Here is a 15,813-nt window from a genome sequence, read left to right as displayed (position 1 = left end):
CAGTCATCGGCAGCGGCAGTCCTCCTCTCTCACTCTCCCCCTTTTTGCGTGGAATTTGGCCCAGTTTTCACCTGACGTGCGCGCGTGACGTCACGCTTGTCATTGAAGACCGCGAGAGCGCAACGTGCCCTACTTCCGTCAGTTGGACAACGACGCGCCGTCTATTGCGCTGCAGAGGGATGCAAGCTCTGCAGGGCTTTGCGCGCCGGGACTCGATTCATGATCGTCCTTATGTAAGCGCTTCGCTGATTCCATGCCCAGCCCCGAGAGTCACTAGTAGACTCCGCGGAGCTCGCAAGCTCTCGAAAAGCTCGCGAAGAAATGAAAAAAGAGGTCGATTGATCGCTCGAATTCGGGAGAGCGAATATCCACACAATTCCTGCACTGCAGCACACAGAACGCATCGGAGGCCGCCGGCTGCAGCATCATCTCCAATCTCCAACACACATACACAAACGCGCTCGCGAGAACGAGGGCACGACGCTGCAGCGGCAGCTCGCGCAGCACCCATTCAACAGAGAGGCAGCGGGTCTTTGCTCTCTCCGCTGCAATGACGTCGCGGCGACGTCACGTCGTCATGGAGACGCCGGCGACGTTTGCTCACGCGGCGATCCTCTCGCACTCCCGCGCAGCCGCCGCCGCCGCCGCCGCGGGAGTAACTGGAACATTGACCTCCAACTGGGACTCGCGCGAGCGCGAGAGAGCACGAGCTCAGCCAAACATCCCCAGGACCCACGCCCCTCGACCCAACCTCGCTGCTGCTGCTGCTGCTGCTGCTGCTGCTGCTGCAGAGTCGTGCTTGTCTATGCAAACTCTCTCGGAGGGATGAATTTTTAGCGAGGCAGAGGACTCTCGAGGAAGAGTAATTATGATGCGTGATACGACGAGGGGGTGCTAACGAACCGTTTGTTGCACCTGAGAGAGCGAGAGAGAGAGAGAGAGAGAGAGAGAGAGCTTGATGCGTCAGAGGCTCGAAGGAATGAGATTTTTCCTTTGATGTTATTCTTGTCGAGTAGAATGGTTTGGAATTAAAAGATCAACACTCGTTCAACCCTTTTTACTTCTCTCTTCTAGCAGCTCGCGCTTTTTATTTATAGTCCTAGCCTCTCTCTCTCTCTCTCTCTCTCTCTCTCTCTCTCTCTCTCTCTCTCTCTCTCTCTCTCTCTCTCTCTCTACCTTACACCGACTCGACGAACAAAATGAGGCAGGAGAAAAATCCTTTCAGCCAATCAGCCTCGAAAGAAAAACTTCGGCGTCGATCGAGTACTAAAATACACACCTGTCGAGTGACGTTAAGGCTTGGTCTGGGGAAAGTGCGTAGGAACGCTACAACTTCTCAAAGTTCGTCCGCGTGATCGTCGCGTGAATAAATACCTCTGTACAACGGAGTCGACAGAAAGCAGGCGTAACTTTGTATCACGCTTCGCCGCCAGGAGCCTAGGAAAACGTGCCAAGAGGTATCGTGCAAGCACTGCAAGCATTCATCACGGAGCAACGTGACTGTCTCGTGCTTACGCGACGTAAGTCGGGCCATTCGAAACCTTATTGAAGCGCTCTTTCGACCTTTAACTGCGGCTAACTTGCTTCGTGTGATGAAAAGCCTCGAGAGCGAGTGAGGCTGTATAGCTTCGCCCTCGCCTACGAGCTGCTGATAAAGTCGATCCTGAGCAATCCAATTATCGAGTGAATGAAGGATTTTTCCTACATCGTCTTTTTCAAAATTTTCTCCAATTAGAAAAATCTAAACGAGTCGTTGCGAAATTTAGCCCATCTATTTGCTGCACTTATGCGATTCAGGTAGGATTTTTCGAAAAATCCACGTACATTTCCACGACTGCGACGCGTGATCCGTTTCGAATTTCCAACTAACTGACATCGCGGTGGCGCAGCAACGGTAAACATGTATAATTGTTCAATATTTGCCGTTCGAAATACAATACTCGCTCAACACTTCGATCGAAAGAAGACTCCCTAGGGCGGACGAAACTATACATTCTACGATCGATGACGAATAACTGAACAAATAAATGAGCTTCGAGGCGGTAATATAACGCGAAGACTTTCGATTTCGCAGGTACGTTAATGAGTTTTTCTTGTGACTCAGAAACACAAATGTGGAAAAACGCAGTGCGTGGGTGGCCGCAATGTAGCTATGGCGGCAGTAAGAATGAGCAGGAAGGCTTCTCTCATTGATATTTTAAGTAATAGCCTTAAGGCATTCACTCTGGTAAAACCATTGAATGCGGAAATGAATGCCGGTATAATGGGTAAAAATAACGCGCATGAAAGGCAGCATCCAAATAAATACAACGCGAATCATGTGTAAATTTGTAATGTTTATCTACTAATTGTAAGAATGTAACATGATATCGCAAATGTTTGATATCGGAGTCAAATTTGTACCAATGTCAATTTTCTATCTAAATTTCTATAAAAAAATAGAATATAAAAAATATCTTAAAATGATCACAGATTTGAAAAAATCTCCGTTTTCGCGCAAACTCCAAAATTATCCAATCTGAGTCAGGCATTTACTTTGAACATGTAGCACTGTAGGTAGGACGAGCCTTTCATTCCCGTAAATGTGGCGGGATAGTTGTAAATCAAAGCTGCGTTTTCTTCTCCTGCACTCGGGAAAGCGTGATGATTTTTTCGTGCTGCAAGCAGAAAATTTCAAAAGTTGAACAAATTCTTCGTCGTCTATAATTTACATGGGGCAATTAAAAATCGTCAAAATTTGCGTACCTTCGTTGACGAAGAAATCGGCGAAATACTGATTGGTTCTCACAGCATTGAAACTGTGAGGTATGTTTTTTCCTTTGACCCATTCATAGGCGTTCTTTTCAGGGTGGAACTGGACTCCGTAGAAAGGCATACTGACGTGCTCCAGGGTTGATATGAATTCTTGACCGTTCCAGTCATGATTGACGGACATGACTCGGAACTTGTTAGTCAAATTTGCCTTGGCGAGACCCTAAAACCAACGAATTTGTGTTTTTACAGATGAACACAGAAACAAATAATTGCACTTACCTCTTGGGTGACGCAGTATCTGTGATAGTTACCGGTAACATTCTCACTTCGCAAAATTTGAATCACGTCTGACGGAGCTTTCCCGAATAGTCTACTGTCTCTGAAATCTAAAGAAAGAGTTTGATAATTACTGAAACATATAGCATTTCACAGAATTTCCTATCGTTCGATCAACGCTTTACTTAATTAATTTTAGACGAAGCTTTCATTATCATGTAACACCTGTGCTCTTGGAATGCTCTAGTCTGCAGGGGAGCCAGACCTGATTGGATCTTATAAAAAAAAAAAAAAAAAAAAATTCATCCACTCTAATTATAAAAAAGATTAAAAAATAATTCCGATATAATACTTCATTTGAATCGTCAATGCGATCAAAATGTAATAAATCGTTACGCAATGGTGACTAGCGATGTCTGCTGCATCGAGTGCTCCTTCTCAAACTTTCAATAGATGTACATAGATGATAAACTGACCTGAAGTGAATTCAAGAGGAAGAGCTTGATTATGGCTGGAACAGTCGGACCTGTGCTCGAATTTATTAGCCGCAACGTATGTCAATAATTCGAATCCGAGACACGTGCCCCATATAGGAAAGAAGTCACCTTGCTTGTTGAATTTTTTCGCAATCCTTAAAACAGTACATGATTCAATTATTGAGCTGCGGAAATATCACACTTTTTAATCGAATGACTTCGCAAAATACGAACTTGTATATGACCGCCCCCGCATCTGCATAGCCGTTGCTTTGATTGAAATACGTCGATCCTCCGGGAAACAAAACGCTATAATAAAAAAAAATTATACATACATACCTATATATGTGTATGCTTATAAGTTATTTATACACCTGATCGTAAGCATTCTTTTCTGTGCGTATCAACTCGAAAATAATTACATATAAACAGTATCTCGATGAGGGATTGACACGAGGATTTATTGATAGCAAAAAAATGATTTAATTGATATGCGACTGAGTGCTAATATACGATAAGATATAGACGCTTAAAAAGTGTAAACTATTACGCAATACGCATTCTCTGATATTTGGTTTTATAATTAAATTCGCAATAAAAACTATTTAAAAGTAAATCGATTCTATATACAACCTCAATCATCAACTTACCCGTTGATTTTGCCGAGAATATCTTTGTAGTATGAAACAGGTTGTCCAATCCTGCAAAATTCCAAATTCATTGGTTATTAGAATAAAAAATAAAAATCTAATGAGGTTAATTTTTGTAAAATCTCGCACCAGATTGGAACTACTCTAGCACCGGCACTCTCTATGTACTTCACGTACGAGGCCGCGATGTAGCTATCATACATTCCTGGGTAGACTTCATTTAATTTGTAACTAATCTCCTGGCTCAAGATTCCTGAAAAAAAAACGTTTAGACGTACGAAATTAATTTAGTACGTTTCGATCGTTAAAGATAATCAAATGCAAGAGTAATGATGACGTCATGATATCTATTAGCCTATAATTCAAAATAATGTATAAATTTAGATACGACGACTATTGGTCCCATGCGAAGTGCCCTGTCTTAGCGAAGGTCTTCTCCGAAGTCGCAGATAACCTCAGCATAGTGTAAAAATTCATTCCACAAGTTCTGCGTTATGAGGGCATGCATCGACTGAAAACTTAAACTTTGATAATGCTAAAAAAAACGTAAAATGTGATATTCTCGCTGCTTTTAACGTTGTTAATATTCACTTGTGCGTTGCATGACTGATATAGTGTAAAACGTAATAAACAAGCTTTGAATTAAAAATTGACAATAAAAAAAGAAGCCCAAAATTGTTTGGCAAAAACAATCAACTTAAGCGCATATATAACCAAGTATATCGACCCAGCGAAGCTAATGCGACGAGACTATAATGATTATTACAATAGCTGATGCACGACAAGATGCAATAATACATTTGCATCATCAGCGCGTATCCCACACTAAGGGAGCTCGGAAAGGGCATTATGCAATCGTCATTTGACAACCGCTCAAGCGTATAATCAGCCTATTTGTCGAAGTCGACGCTGTTCCCGGTAATCAGACTTGACACAGTGCATGTGCTAATTAAACTGATTTTTAAAAGGTATTAGCGTTCCTCGCGGCGAAAGCTCACGGTATAATCTTCGCCTACTTCATTCTATAGCGTTCTTCCTTTGCTGCGACGCAGATAGCCGCGATGGGATTTATTGCGCGTTTCGAAAATTTTCTAGAAATTGTCTTAACAACTCGATTTACGTAACTCTGTGCTGGTAGGAGCCTGTTTATTATTTTTTCAATTTAAAATTGAAAAACAAATATTGTTTATTTACGAACATGCTGTTTTTTCACTTATTTTCTCGGTTTTTAAACAATTTAACTGTCAATAAAGTTTCAAAGGAAAAATCGTTTCTTGAGATACAACCGCTTTTTTAAGCCTTAATCAATACACAATACACGGGGACGCGTTTGTTTCAAATGATTGAAGTCGTTATTGATTGCCCATTGTGCTCGTTAGCGAGGGCTTAACTCGCCATCGAAGCAACGCAAATACATACATATCGCACAAAACGCGAAAGATTTCGTGGAACCGTTTACCTATATACCGAAGGGGTACCGTAATCGCGCGTTAAAAAATCGTGCAAATAGGCATAAAAGCGAGTTATCGAATACGTTGCGTTTCAACTTTCGTATATTCCCGCCAATATTTGACAGTACAATTTGGTAAACATGCGTCAACTTCATATATACATATATATATATATATATATATATATATATATATATATATATATATATATATCCCATGCAGTCTGCTATGATATTCAGCCATTTCACAATATAATATTTCTACTGTCGAAAATCGTTATTATTGCAGTAGGTGCCTATACTGTTTAACATGATGAGAAATGAGGGGTTAGTATGTTACTATATAACAGTCATGCTTATTGTATGTACATCTATAGCGAGTAAAGACTATATATAAAACGTACCTATGATCGGACGCTCATTGACGACTACATTTTTCTTGGCTGCAAATACAGATGGTGTATTAATGAACAATATTCCAATGAGAAAGAGAGCCGCTGTTATTGGCACATGCATCTTGAAAGCGAGAGATCGTTATTGACTGTTGAAGCTGTTAGGTACTGTTCACTTTTTCAAAGGGGGGGACTGATCGACACAGTGCAGAGAGTTGTCGAGCGCCTCGAGAGATCGACTGGCCACTTCGACATAGCTGCTCATTGGGCGGCTTTATATCCAGCTCACACATCAATCTTACGCATGTGCTTATCAACAAGCACGAGTTTAGAGAGATTAATTTATATATTATTGAAGATACACGTGTCTGATAAAATGGAAAATTTAATTCTCTGTTATAATCAACGTATTAATTTAAATCAAGTCATTGATGACATAATCCTTAGAAATTCGAATTAATATCGACGTGTAAGATATTTAAAAAAACTCCATGATTTATTTATAATTTTTTTTATACTCTACACAATAACGCGTTGTCCATTTCTGTCAACCGATTCCGAAAATTATCTATGATTATTATATATTAGATTTGAAAAATTGTTCTAATAAATAAAGTACATCGCCTATTATATACGTTCAAGCGTATTAATTGCAAAGATTTTCATGTGGCAGGCACACATTTTGTTGGTCAATCGGAATCCAGTTTACCATAAGTAGGTAACCCACGCGACGTCAAGAATTTTCGTTCGAGAACACGCGACGCACGCGGCACTCGGCAGCCTGCAGGCATCAGTCACGTTCGTGGTGCGTTGTACAACAGTTTTGCACGCTTCTGATCCTCAGTGAAGCGATATTATTGCAAAATAATCGCCGAGAGGTTCAGGGTTGTTATAATTCGACATTTATTCTGTAGTGACCGTACGGAAAACCGATAATCATGGTGAGTTTATTCATTAATTTAACATTTACCGACTTTTCGGAATTTTGAGGTTACGTTCAACACGTGCTGATGTTTATTTTCCGGTTTTGCGTTTGACTTTGTTCAACTTTCCGATTTATTTAAGAGATTTATTCAAATTGTTGAGTTGATTTAACTTTCAAGTGAATAGTACATCGAGCGTATTAATTATTCAATAAAATACATCATAACTAAATATCTCATTGTCAAGACTTGTATTTTCAACTTTTTCTCAAATATATTTAATCTTTGTTTTACGTTTGTTTCAGACTGAAGAAGTGAATCCTAAAGCTTATCCGTTGGCGGATGCTACGCTTACAGCCAAGATACTGAATTTGGTGCAGCAAGCACTGAACTACAAGCAACTCAGGAAGGGAGCTAACGAGGCTACCAAGACTCTTAACCGTGGTCTGTCCGAATTCATTGTGATGGCTGCAGATGCTCAACCATTAGAAATCTTACTGCATTTGCCACTGTTGTGTGAGGATAAAAATGTTCCTTATGTATTTGTAAGAAGCAAGCAATCTCTTGGCAGAGCATGCGGTGTCTCAAGGCCAGTTGTGGCCTGCTCTGTGACGGTTAATGAGGGTTCACAATTGAAACCACAGATTACAGCTATTCAACAAGAAATTGAGCGTCTTTTGGTTTGAGCAATTGAATTGTATGGAGAATCTTTTATTTCCATAACCACTTTTTTCTCTTCATTTTTATATCATAAATAATAAAGTGTAATAATTTTTCTACATTGTAAATAAATATGTGCATAGAGTATTAATTTTCGTTCCAAAATTATCTAATCGTTCCAAAAGATTGTAATCAAGAATAATAATTTTGTATTTTTAAAATAAGTCAAAACATACCCACTTCTTTTGTACCAAGAGTTTTAGACTCTCCTAAGCTAGCTGACATTATAGACTAAAGCTAAGTGACTACTACTGCACACTCTGTATCGATAGTTATTGGTCAGTTGCACACTTGCATATGACACTTTTGTTTTGTAATCAAACCAAGGAGTGATAAGAATTCTTAAACAATAGCCTTTCACCTACAGGTATGGAGTCACTTGGTTTTAAAATAATGATTATTGAAAGATATACTGATGTAAAAGATTAGATAAAAAACGTTATCATTCCTTGTTCATACAAAAAAGGTAACAATTAAAAAAAAAAAAAAAAAATAGATTTTTTTGTTTTATCTAAAAATAAAAAGATATTGACCATGACTATCAGACTATTGTTCCTTTGCAAGACCTTGTGAGAAATATACTTTAGCTGAGCAAGTTGCACACTTTAGAATATTTATCAGTTATAATGAAAAAGAAAATTAAATTTAAGTTAGTTGCTTTTTGTCTTTTTTCTATTATTTAATTTTTTGAGAAATTCATACATCTTTTTACAATGATTTGAGTCAATAAAAAAATTCTAAAAAAAAAATAAATGTTAAATTGCAAATAACTACATATCATTATTTCTTAGCAAGTACCTAACATGTTGATTTATTTTATCAGAGTTAAAAACTATAATTCCCAATTTTCAATTTTCTTAATTTTTTGCAATGGTTAACTTTAATTCTTTATTCTTTGTTATAAGACAAAACGTCACAGCACAAAAGGTAGCTTTGTTGCTTACATTTGTTACCATGCAGATTCAAACTGTAATCTACTTATTTGATTATTTTGATTCCTTAGATTACTGCATTAGCAGTTTTTTGTTTAAGATAAAATGATGTTAAATTGAATTTTTAAGCATCTACTCTTAATGACAATATTTGATAACAAGTAATTTCTTTTTAAAATGTAAAATGAATGCTGTATGATGATTAAAAAATTTGTCATACTGAACTATTTTATATATATATACATTTATACATTAAGAATAAATGCTTTGATGTAAAAAGACTTGTCAATTTAAATAATATTGATATTAAAACAAGATTAGGCTTAAATTAGTTAATAAATGAAATCAATTCAAAAGAAGTAGACATATATTGTTAACATTCAAAACAAGGCAGTACTTCACTTTTCCAATTACCATGCCACCGAAGTTGTTGAAACATAGTCAATTCATATTTAAACCTTGAATTCCTTTGCTGTTGTCCAACATCATTGGGAAAATTGGTAAACCATGACTTTAATTGCTTAGTTAGTGCTTCACAATCAGAAAAAACTAAACTATTCTCATTATGCCTAACAAGTTCGGGTAAACTGAAAAGAAGACAGTTATTTTTAAAAATTCCAAATCAAATAATTTTACTTATTCCGTATAACATACCATTTAAAATTGTATGCACATACAGGCAAACCACAGCCAAACATATCAACAACCTTCATTGGTAAATCTAAACCGCTTGAGGATGTGTGCAGGCAGACACCTAAATCTGCACTTGCTAAAAATGTAATTTATTTTGATATTTAAACTGTTATTCTCATTTAAATACTTTCAAGTATGTCAATGATTCATACCTAATAACTTTGGATAATCTTCAGTTTCTAACCAAGGTGTAATTATTGTCACATGTTTCCAATTTTTTTTTTCTATTATAGCTTTATAAAAATCTTTTAAAGGGCCTTTGCCCGTTATCACACATATTAAATCTGGAAACTTAATATTTTTGCTAGTTTCACATTCAGTTTCATAATCTGTAAATTTAAATCAGCAATTTATACTAGATTTATGGGTTGAAAAAGTTAATAATAAATAAACATCATTTTAGTACCACTAAGTGCATCTAATAAAATAGAAAAGTCTTCATCTTCAGTCCAACTTGTACTTGACACTACTAAAGCAGGTCTGTCATTTCGCAATGCAACCTCTCCATTTGGTAATTGGGTTGTAAATGCTGTACAGTTCTCTTCAGTGCCTTTGAATATATCATAGTCTTTACTTAATTTGAGCAGCAATTCGTGCTTTTCTTCTATAGAAATTGGATGAAATTCTTCAGGTGGTCTATCATACAATACTTTTGCCCTACAAATCAATTGATTTATTACTCACTTGGAGACAAAAATAAAATTAATTTCATTAAGCATAACTAAAAAAATGAACCAACTGTATCTTCCATTTCTTTTCTAAATCCTCTTGCATCGCTTTGGTTACACAGAAATTGTGTCTAGCTTTAGCACCAAAAAATGACTCAATAAAAGTGGCTAATTTAACAAGACGATGATTTTGCCCTAGACTGAGGGCCATAATAGTGTGCGCATAATTATGCCAGTCAATTGCAAATTCCACTCTGCGAGCATAGCAGTAAAACCAACATACAGGAATGGTTGGTATCGCAGGAGGGTTTTGTATCAACAGAAAACTTGAATTACATTTAAAAAACAGCACATACGATAAATTCAAAGATTGCCAAACAACTTTAACAGCATACGAGAGTAATCTCGTCAACTCTGCAACATTGAGAACAGCATGTAAATAATGCCCATAAGAACCCTTTGAAAAAATAAGTAAAAAATACCTACGGTTGTTCAAATTCGGCGGATTACGTAGATAGTGAATCTTGACATTCGCGTGATCTTGCAGCTCTTGGAGCGGCGGCGAACCGGGGTAACCTACAATTTCGACAGCGTAGCCCTCTCTGGTGAAGGATGTCGCGTGGTACTGCATCCGGGGACTACGGCCGATGTCCCCTAGTACGACAATACACACGCTCTTTGTTTTTTCCCGTCGTTTGAACCATAGTGCCAGTAATAGACCCAAAATAAACGATATCCCGAACGAGTGCACCAAGAACTCCATGTCTATGATGCCACCGCTGTTCCCCTCCTCCATCGCGAACCAAACTGATCATATGTAGCTATAAGAGCTGCGTTGTGTTTATAGAGATTAGAGACACATCAGACATCTGACCCGGAGGGCCGCCCTGTTTACGTTCGCATCGCCTGCAGCAGTAAAGGCTGTCGCGCGCTCACGTGCATTTATTTTGGATTTTTTCGGATAATTTGTTGTTAATTTAAATAAGTTAAAAATTCTAAAGAGAAAAATTGATATTTAATACAAGTGAATGCACAACAGACCTGCAGCCGCTACGTCGACAAATCGTGTTTATTGTTAACAAAAACGCGGCAGATGAGCTCTGATAGGCTGGCGAAGAAAGCTAGGTTTCTGGACGCTGTCGGGTGAGGTTAGGTACAGTTCGATGGCGCCAAAAGTGTGTTCACGGATCGCTCGTATACTCTGTGAAGTGTGAGAGATCTTCGTGGCTGGCCAGCCTTAGTAACGTTATTTTTCAACTAAAAGTGTAAACAACGGTTGAAAAGCCACGACGAAAATGAAGGATATCACCCACTACTTTGCGGATCTGCCCAGAAACAGCGAGAGTGCTACAGTACCGACGAAAGAGGTTAGAGAGGATCACGCCAATATCGAGGAGACTGTGATTGTCGAGGAAGAGTCGAAGCCAAAGAAAAAACGTGGTAGAGTCAAGATCAAAATATCCAGGAAGTCAAAGGAGGGAGCGGTTTGTGACATCGTCGATAGTTCGACGGATTTGGTGGATAAAACACCCAGCCCCTTCCCACAGCCCAAGCGCCAACTCATAGAGACTAATGATGATACTCCGAAGAAGTCTTTGCTGCAGGATTCATCATCTCTTTCTGTCAGACTCAACAAGAAGATTAAGAAGAGTATGGATGAGGAGATGAAGAACCAGGCAAATGGAGTTGAGACTCGGACTAAAGCTTGCGACGACGTACCAAGTACTGAACAGGCTGCTGTTGATGACAAGACCAATGAAGAGAAAACTGTAAGTCTTTTGCATTAGTTTTGTATGAGAATGTTTTGAAAATGTGGTATGTAAATTATGCATTTACAGGGAGAAGATTTAGTGAAGAGAAAAAGGGGGAGACCGCGAAAGGATTACAAAGAAAAATTAATAGAGTTGGCTGAAAAAAAGGGGTATGCCAAAAGGAAGGCATTAGAGGAACAAGAAGCTGAAAAAATGGAGAGGATATTTGAAAAGAGGAAACAATATTTTACTGTGCAACCAAAAAATAATAATGCTGAAGTAACACAAAGCGATGAAAATAGTCCAAAAAACAGTGAGCCTGGTAGTGTTAAACGCCCAGGTAGTTTACTGAATTACTTCAGGTATGTAAAATTCATTTATTTGTGTTATGAAATACTTACTTATTATTTAATTTTAACAAATGTCTTTTAGTAAAGCCACACCTGAGCATCTCGAGAAAGAAAGACTTATGAAGGCAAAACTCACAGTAAAGGCAGAAGTTCATACACCTACAAATTCACCAATCTTTGTTACTCCTGCTTCTGACAAAAAGAAGAAGGGTTCTCCAAAAAAGAAAAAGTCAAGTGCTAAACAATTAGAACCAGAGTTTGATGAGATCCAATTGATACAAACGGAAACTATCGTGTTATCACCAAAAAATGAAAAACTCAAATCACCTATGTCACAGAACAAACCTAGATGGTCTATGAAAATTCAACTTCAGTCAAACAGCGAATCAACATCAGGTAAACTAAAAAACTTAATGTTTATTTTTGTATAAAATGCCTTTTAAAATGTTTCAAATGATGACAATCGAAGCTAAATAGTCTCCTGGACATTGTCTGGTTGACGGCAATGATTTTTGACACTTTGATCGCTGATTCTCAGTTCTTTTACATTTTAATAAGTTTTAAGCTATATCATAACATAATTAATGCTAAAAAGTGATTTTAGGTATGAAAGATGATGAGGAAATATATACTCCAACTGCTCTTTCTAAGGTACCGAGAGAAAATATGAAAAATAATAATAAAATTCCAAAAGTATTATTGCCTATAAAAAATAAAAAGTCAGATTCAAGTACTATTTCATTAGATAATCACAATAAAAATAGTAATGAAGAAAGATCGGATAAAAGTGAAAAAAAATATTCAATGATTGAGAAAGAAGAAAAATCAAATAAAAAAGAAAAAAAGAGTTCAATAAATGATAAGGAAGAGAAATCAAGAAATGGTGAAAAAAAAAATTCAATAAATGATAATATGGAGGAAAGATCAAATAAAATAGAAAGAAAAAAATCAATTAATAATAAAGAAGAAAAATCAAACAAAAGAGAAAGAAAAAATTCGATAAATAGTGAAGAAAACAATGTAAAGACTGATAAACAGAAGACTGTAATCAATGAAAAATTGAATAACTGTTCAACTGCTAAAAAATGTGAGACTCAAAATGAGAGCATTGAAATAGTAGAAGTGATTGAAGTAATAGAAGATGAAGCTCAAGTAGTAGAAGAGAATCCGTTAAAAAGAAAATCGAAAGAAAAACTTGCACCATTATTTACAAAACGAATAAAACCGTCCGCTGAAGTTATAGCTGCCCGGCGTTTATTTTTACAATCAGATATAAATGAGAACACTGATAGCAATGCAAAGAAGAAAACTCCACCTTTAGGTCCAAAAGTACTGCCATTTCCAAAAATAAGTCACGTTAATCAACTACAACCTGCAGATACAAATGGTGTTCTAGAACAAAAGTTCTTGTTAAAAAATAATGGAATTTCTCAAGCATTATTTGATTTCTCACTTATCAAAGATAAATCTGTATTAGACCGATCTATTCCAGTTTCTGAACACTTATTTGAATGTGTAAAGACAGACATTCAAACAGTTTTAGCTGAGATAGAGTCTTACTGTTCGGATGTACACTCTTTATGGAAATATGTATCTACATTCTCAAAGCCAGAAAACCCTAAGCCAGTGCCTAAAACAAGAAGACGAACATCTGAAAAAAAAAACTTAAGAAAATCATGTGATGCCTTAGATGAATTACTATACAGTCCATGGACCGATAAATATAAACCCAATACTACTACAGAAGTAGTTGGTAATGAAGAAGCAGCCATAAAATTGAAAGCTTGGTTGGATGGCTGGAAAGCTGAAAGAAATAGAGAAGATTACAGCAGTGGAGAAGAATTTTATAATTCAGACTGCAGTTTATCAAGCAATATTGAAAACCATCACGTTGCAATACTGATTGGACCACATGGTAGTGGGAAAACAGCAAGTGTGTATGCAGTTGCACATGAATTGGGTTACAAGTAAGCATATTATTAACAATATTATTTTAAAACATTATATATCAAGTATAAGTCATAACTATAATTTAATAAATAACATTTTAGAGTTTTAGAAGTAAATGCATCATCAAAAAGACCTGGGAAAAAAATACTTAAAGATTTTGAAGAGGCAACAAAATCACACAGGGTGAAAAAATCAACTTTGAAAGATGCTTTCGTGACAATGCCAAAAAAAGAAGAAACCAAAAAAATTTCACAAAACTCTCTTATTCTCTTTGAAGATGTAGACCTAATTTTTGAAGAGGATGAAGGATTTGTATCAGCAGCATTCCAATTGGCATCCAATACCAAACGACCGATTGTTATGACGCTTAGAGATACCTGTTCTTATCTTCCAAAATTGGCTCCACAACAATTCCGTATTAATTTCCAACCTGTCAGTGGAAAAAGGGTACCCACTTTATTACAACTTATTGCATTAGCAGAAACGGGGTGTAAACTTTCTCAAAATTGTGTCGATGTAAGCATGAGAATTAATATATATTTTAATTTTTATTTGCAATAGCTGTTGCAATACAAACACTTTATGTAATGCAAACATTTTTCAAATGTTACAGGCTCTTTGTCAGAGTGGGGATTTAAGACAAGGACTTTTACAGTTACAGTATCTTTTGATATCTGGTAAAGACCGAATTTCATCTACCTCTTTGGCTGTGAACAAATCGATATGGAAGGAGATAAAAGCAAACCTTTACAAACCGGCAATCAAGGCGGAAAAAAGTAAAAAAAAAAAGCAAACATCTGACGATAAAAATTTGTCTGACAAAGCTTTAGACAATTTAGTTACTAATTTAGATAGGTTTAGTACAATTTCGACGTTAATTGATATCCAAGACCCGACTTCAGAGTTGATCGATATAAAGTCTGAGCCAAGCATGTCCCTTTCGGAAAGCATGAATTCTTATTCTAGTTTAGAAAATACGAGTTTAGAAATAGGTAATTGGTTGAAAAACGCCGTAATAAAATCGGCCATTAATGACTCTAAAAAATCGAACAGTCAAATAGATTCGAGTAATCATTTACTCACTAAAAAGCAAATTAATCGTGATGTAGATTTAGCTCTGTCACAAATTGCTTCGAATACGACAGATCGACGTGCATTATCTGTGGACTATCTTTCGAGTATTAGAACTATATGCAGAGCCGAGGAGATCCGAAATAAATTAAATAGTAAAAGAGGAAATAGATTTTTTCACTATTTACAAAATTCAAGAATTGCGAGCGGGGCAGCAAGGTCTGGCAACATTTTATCTGCAGCATGTACAATGTTACACGATAAATCTTCTACTGCAGAGACTTGATTGTATGTTTGAGGGTTAGTTTTAGTTATTTCTGTTTTTAAGGTCAAATCTGTAAGATATGTAAGATATTATTTGATAGTTGTTTTTTTTTAAATAAAAAATTGTAAATTGTATTTATAAAAATCGATTTTAGATATACATACAGTAGATATAAGTTTATATATTTATAATTATATTGAACCAAAATCGATTTTCTTCTAAGGATTTTAGTTTGTCAATAACACGTTTGAAACGTATAAATAAAACAACCTTAGTTGGAAAATTCATATAAATTTCATTTATACTTATTCATAAAATTATATTCCTATTGTTATATAATATTTTGTACTAATCTTGTGTTATCATTGTAACTTTTAGTGCGTAAATATTACAACATTTTTCGTTGTGATTTGAAATTGGTGTACGCAATTCTAATGAAGGCATTGAGATGTATTGTATTTACTTATAAAATGTAAAAAATTTATAAATACC

General features: G+C 36.4%; 3 protein-coding genes and 1 long non-coding RNA gene across 6 annotated transcripts; 3 read left to right on the top strand and 1 right to left on the bottom strand.

The window, feature by feature from the left end:
• The first annotated feature begins 583 nt into the window (after window positions 1-583).
• On the top strand, window positions 584-2,483 carry LOC116738554. Its single transcript, XR_004344802.1, has 2 exons — window positions 584-862; window positions 1,226-2,483. It is a non-coding gene; the product is annotated as an uncharacterized LOC116738554 (long non-coding RNA).
• LOC100117051 (chitobiosyldiphosphodolichol beta-mannosyltransferase) lies at window positions 2,317-11,051 on the bottom strand. 2 transcript variants are annotated; one of them, XM_032598717.1, is made up of 15 exons: window positions 10,976-11,009; window positions 10,421-10,764; window positions 10,006-10,348; window positions 9,673-9,923; window positions 9,419-9,595; window positions 9,228-9,342; window positions 8,976-9,160; window positions 6,011-6,049; window positions 4,286-4,409; window positions 4,157-4,207; window positions 3,741-3,815; window positions 3,507-3,661; window positions 3,034-3,140; window positions 2,746-2,974; window positions 2,317-2,657 (listed from the first exon to the last, which is right to left on the bottom strand). In XM_032598717.1, exons 2-15 carry the CDS (start codon window positions 10,728-10,730, stop codon window positions 2,524-2,526), a joined length of 2,295 nt encoding a protein of 764 aa, XP_032454608.1. In that variant the 5' UTR covers window positions 10,731-10,764; window positions 10,976-11,009; the 3' UTR covers window positions 2,317-2,523. The 2 variants fall into 2 exon arrangements, with proteins under 2 accessions (XP_032454608.1, XP_008214312.2); XM_008216090.4 differs by having other exon boundaries at window positions 8,988-9,160; window positions 10,421-11,051.
• LOC103317617 (NHP2-like protein 1 homolog) lies at window positions 6,693-8,179 on the top strand. The gene is made up of 2 exons (XM_008216094.4): window positions 6,693-6,939; window positions 7,227-8,179. The coding sequence occupies exons 1-2, from the start codon at window positions 6,937-6,939 to the stop codon at window positions 7,605-7,607; spliced, it is 384 nt and encodes a 127-aa protein (XP_008214316.1). The 5' UTR covers window positions 6,693-6,936; the 3' UTR covers window positions 7,608-8,179.
• Window positions 11,052-11,085: 34 nt separating the features above from the next.
• On the top strand, window positions 11,086-15,812 carry LOC100116936 (ATPase family, AAA domain containing 5-like). 2 transcript variants are annotated; one of them, XM_016983211.3, is made up of 6 exons: window positions 11,086-11,703; window positions 11,773-12,047; window positions 12,118-12,431; window positions 12,631-14,002; window positions 14,087-14,501; window positions 14,599-15,812. In XM_016983211.3, exons 1-6 carry the CDS (start codon window positions 11,230-11,232, stop codon window positions 15,340-15,342), a joined length of 3,594 nt encoding a protein of 1,197 aa, XP_016838700.1. In that variant the 5' UTR covers window positions 11,086-11,229; the 3' UTR covers window positions 15,343-15,812. The 2 variants fall into 2 exon arrangements, with proteins under 2 accessions (XP_016838700.1, NP_001122570.1); NM_001129098.2 differs by having other exon boundaries at window positions 11,097-11,703; window positions 12,640-14,002.
• Window position 15,813: the final 1 nt, after the last annotated feature.

Source organism: Nasonia vitripennis, chromosome 3 (genome assembly GCF_009193385.2).
Source record: "Nasonia vitripennis strain AsymCx chromosome 3, Nvit_psr_1.1, whole genome shotgun sequence".
NCBI lineage: Eukaryota > Metazoa > Arthropoda > Insecta > Hymenoptera > Pteromalidae > Nasonia > Nasonia vitripennis.
Note: the sequence above shows the minus strand (reverse complement) of the source record. Positions and strands in the feature narration are given on the sequence as shown.

Bases quoted from the DNA above. Each gene is read 5' to 3' on its own strand.
- LOC100116936 (XM_016983211.3), top strand. From the start codon at position 11,230: ATGAAGGATATCACCCACTACTTTGCGGATCTGCCCAGAAACAGCGAG. The intron at 11,704-11,772 runs GTAAGTCTTTTG...ATGCATTTACAG, and splicing joins AGACCAATGAAGAGAAAACT to GGAGAAGATTTAGTGAAGAG. The intron at 14,502-14,598 runs GTAAGCATGAGA...CAAATGTTACAG, and splicing joins TTTCTCAAAATTGTGTCGAT to GCTCTTTGTCAGAGTGGGGA.
- LOC100117051 (XM_032598717.1), bottom strand. From the start codon at position 10,730: ATGGAGGAGGGGAACAGCGGTGGCATCATAGACATGGAGTTCTTGGTG. The intron at 9,924-10,005 runs GTTGGTTCATTT...ATTGATTTGTAG, and splicing joins GAAAAGAAATGGAAGATACA to GGCAAAAGTATTGTATGATA. The intron at 9,596-9,672 runs GTACTAAAATGA...TTAAATTTACAG, and splicing joins TTTATTAGATGCACTTAGTG to ATTATGAAACTGAATGTGAA.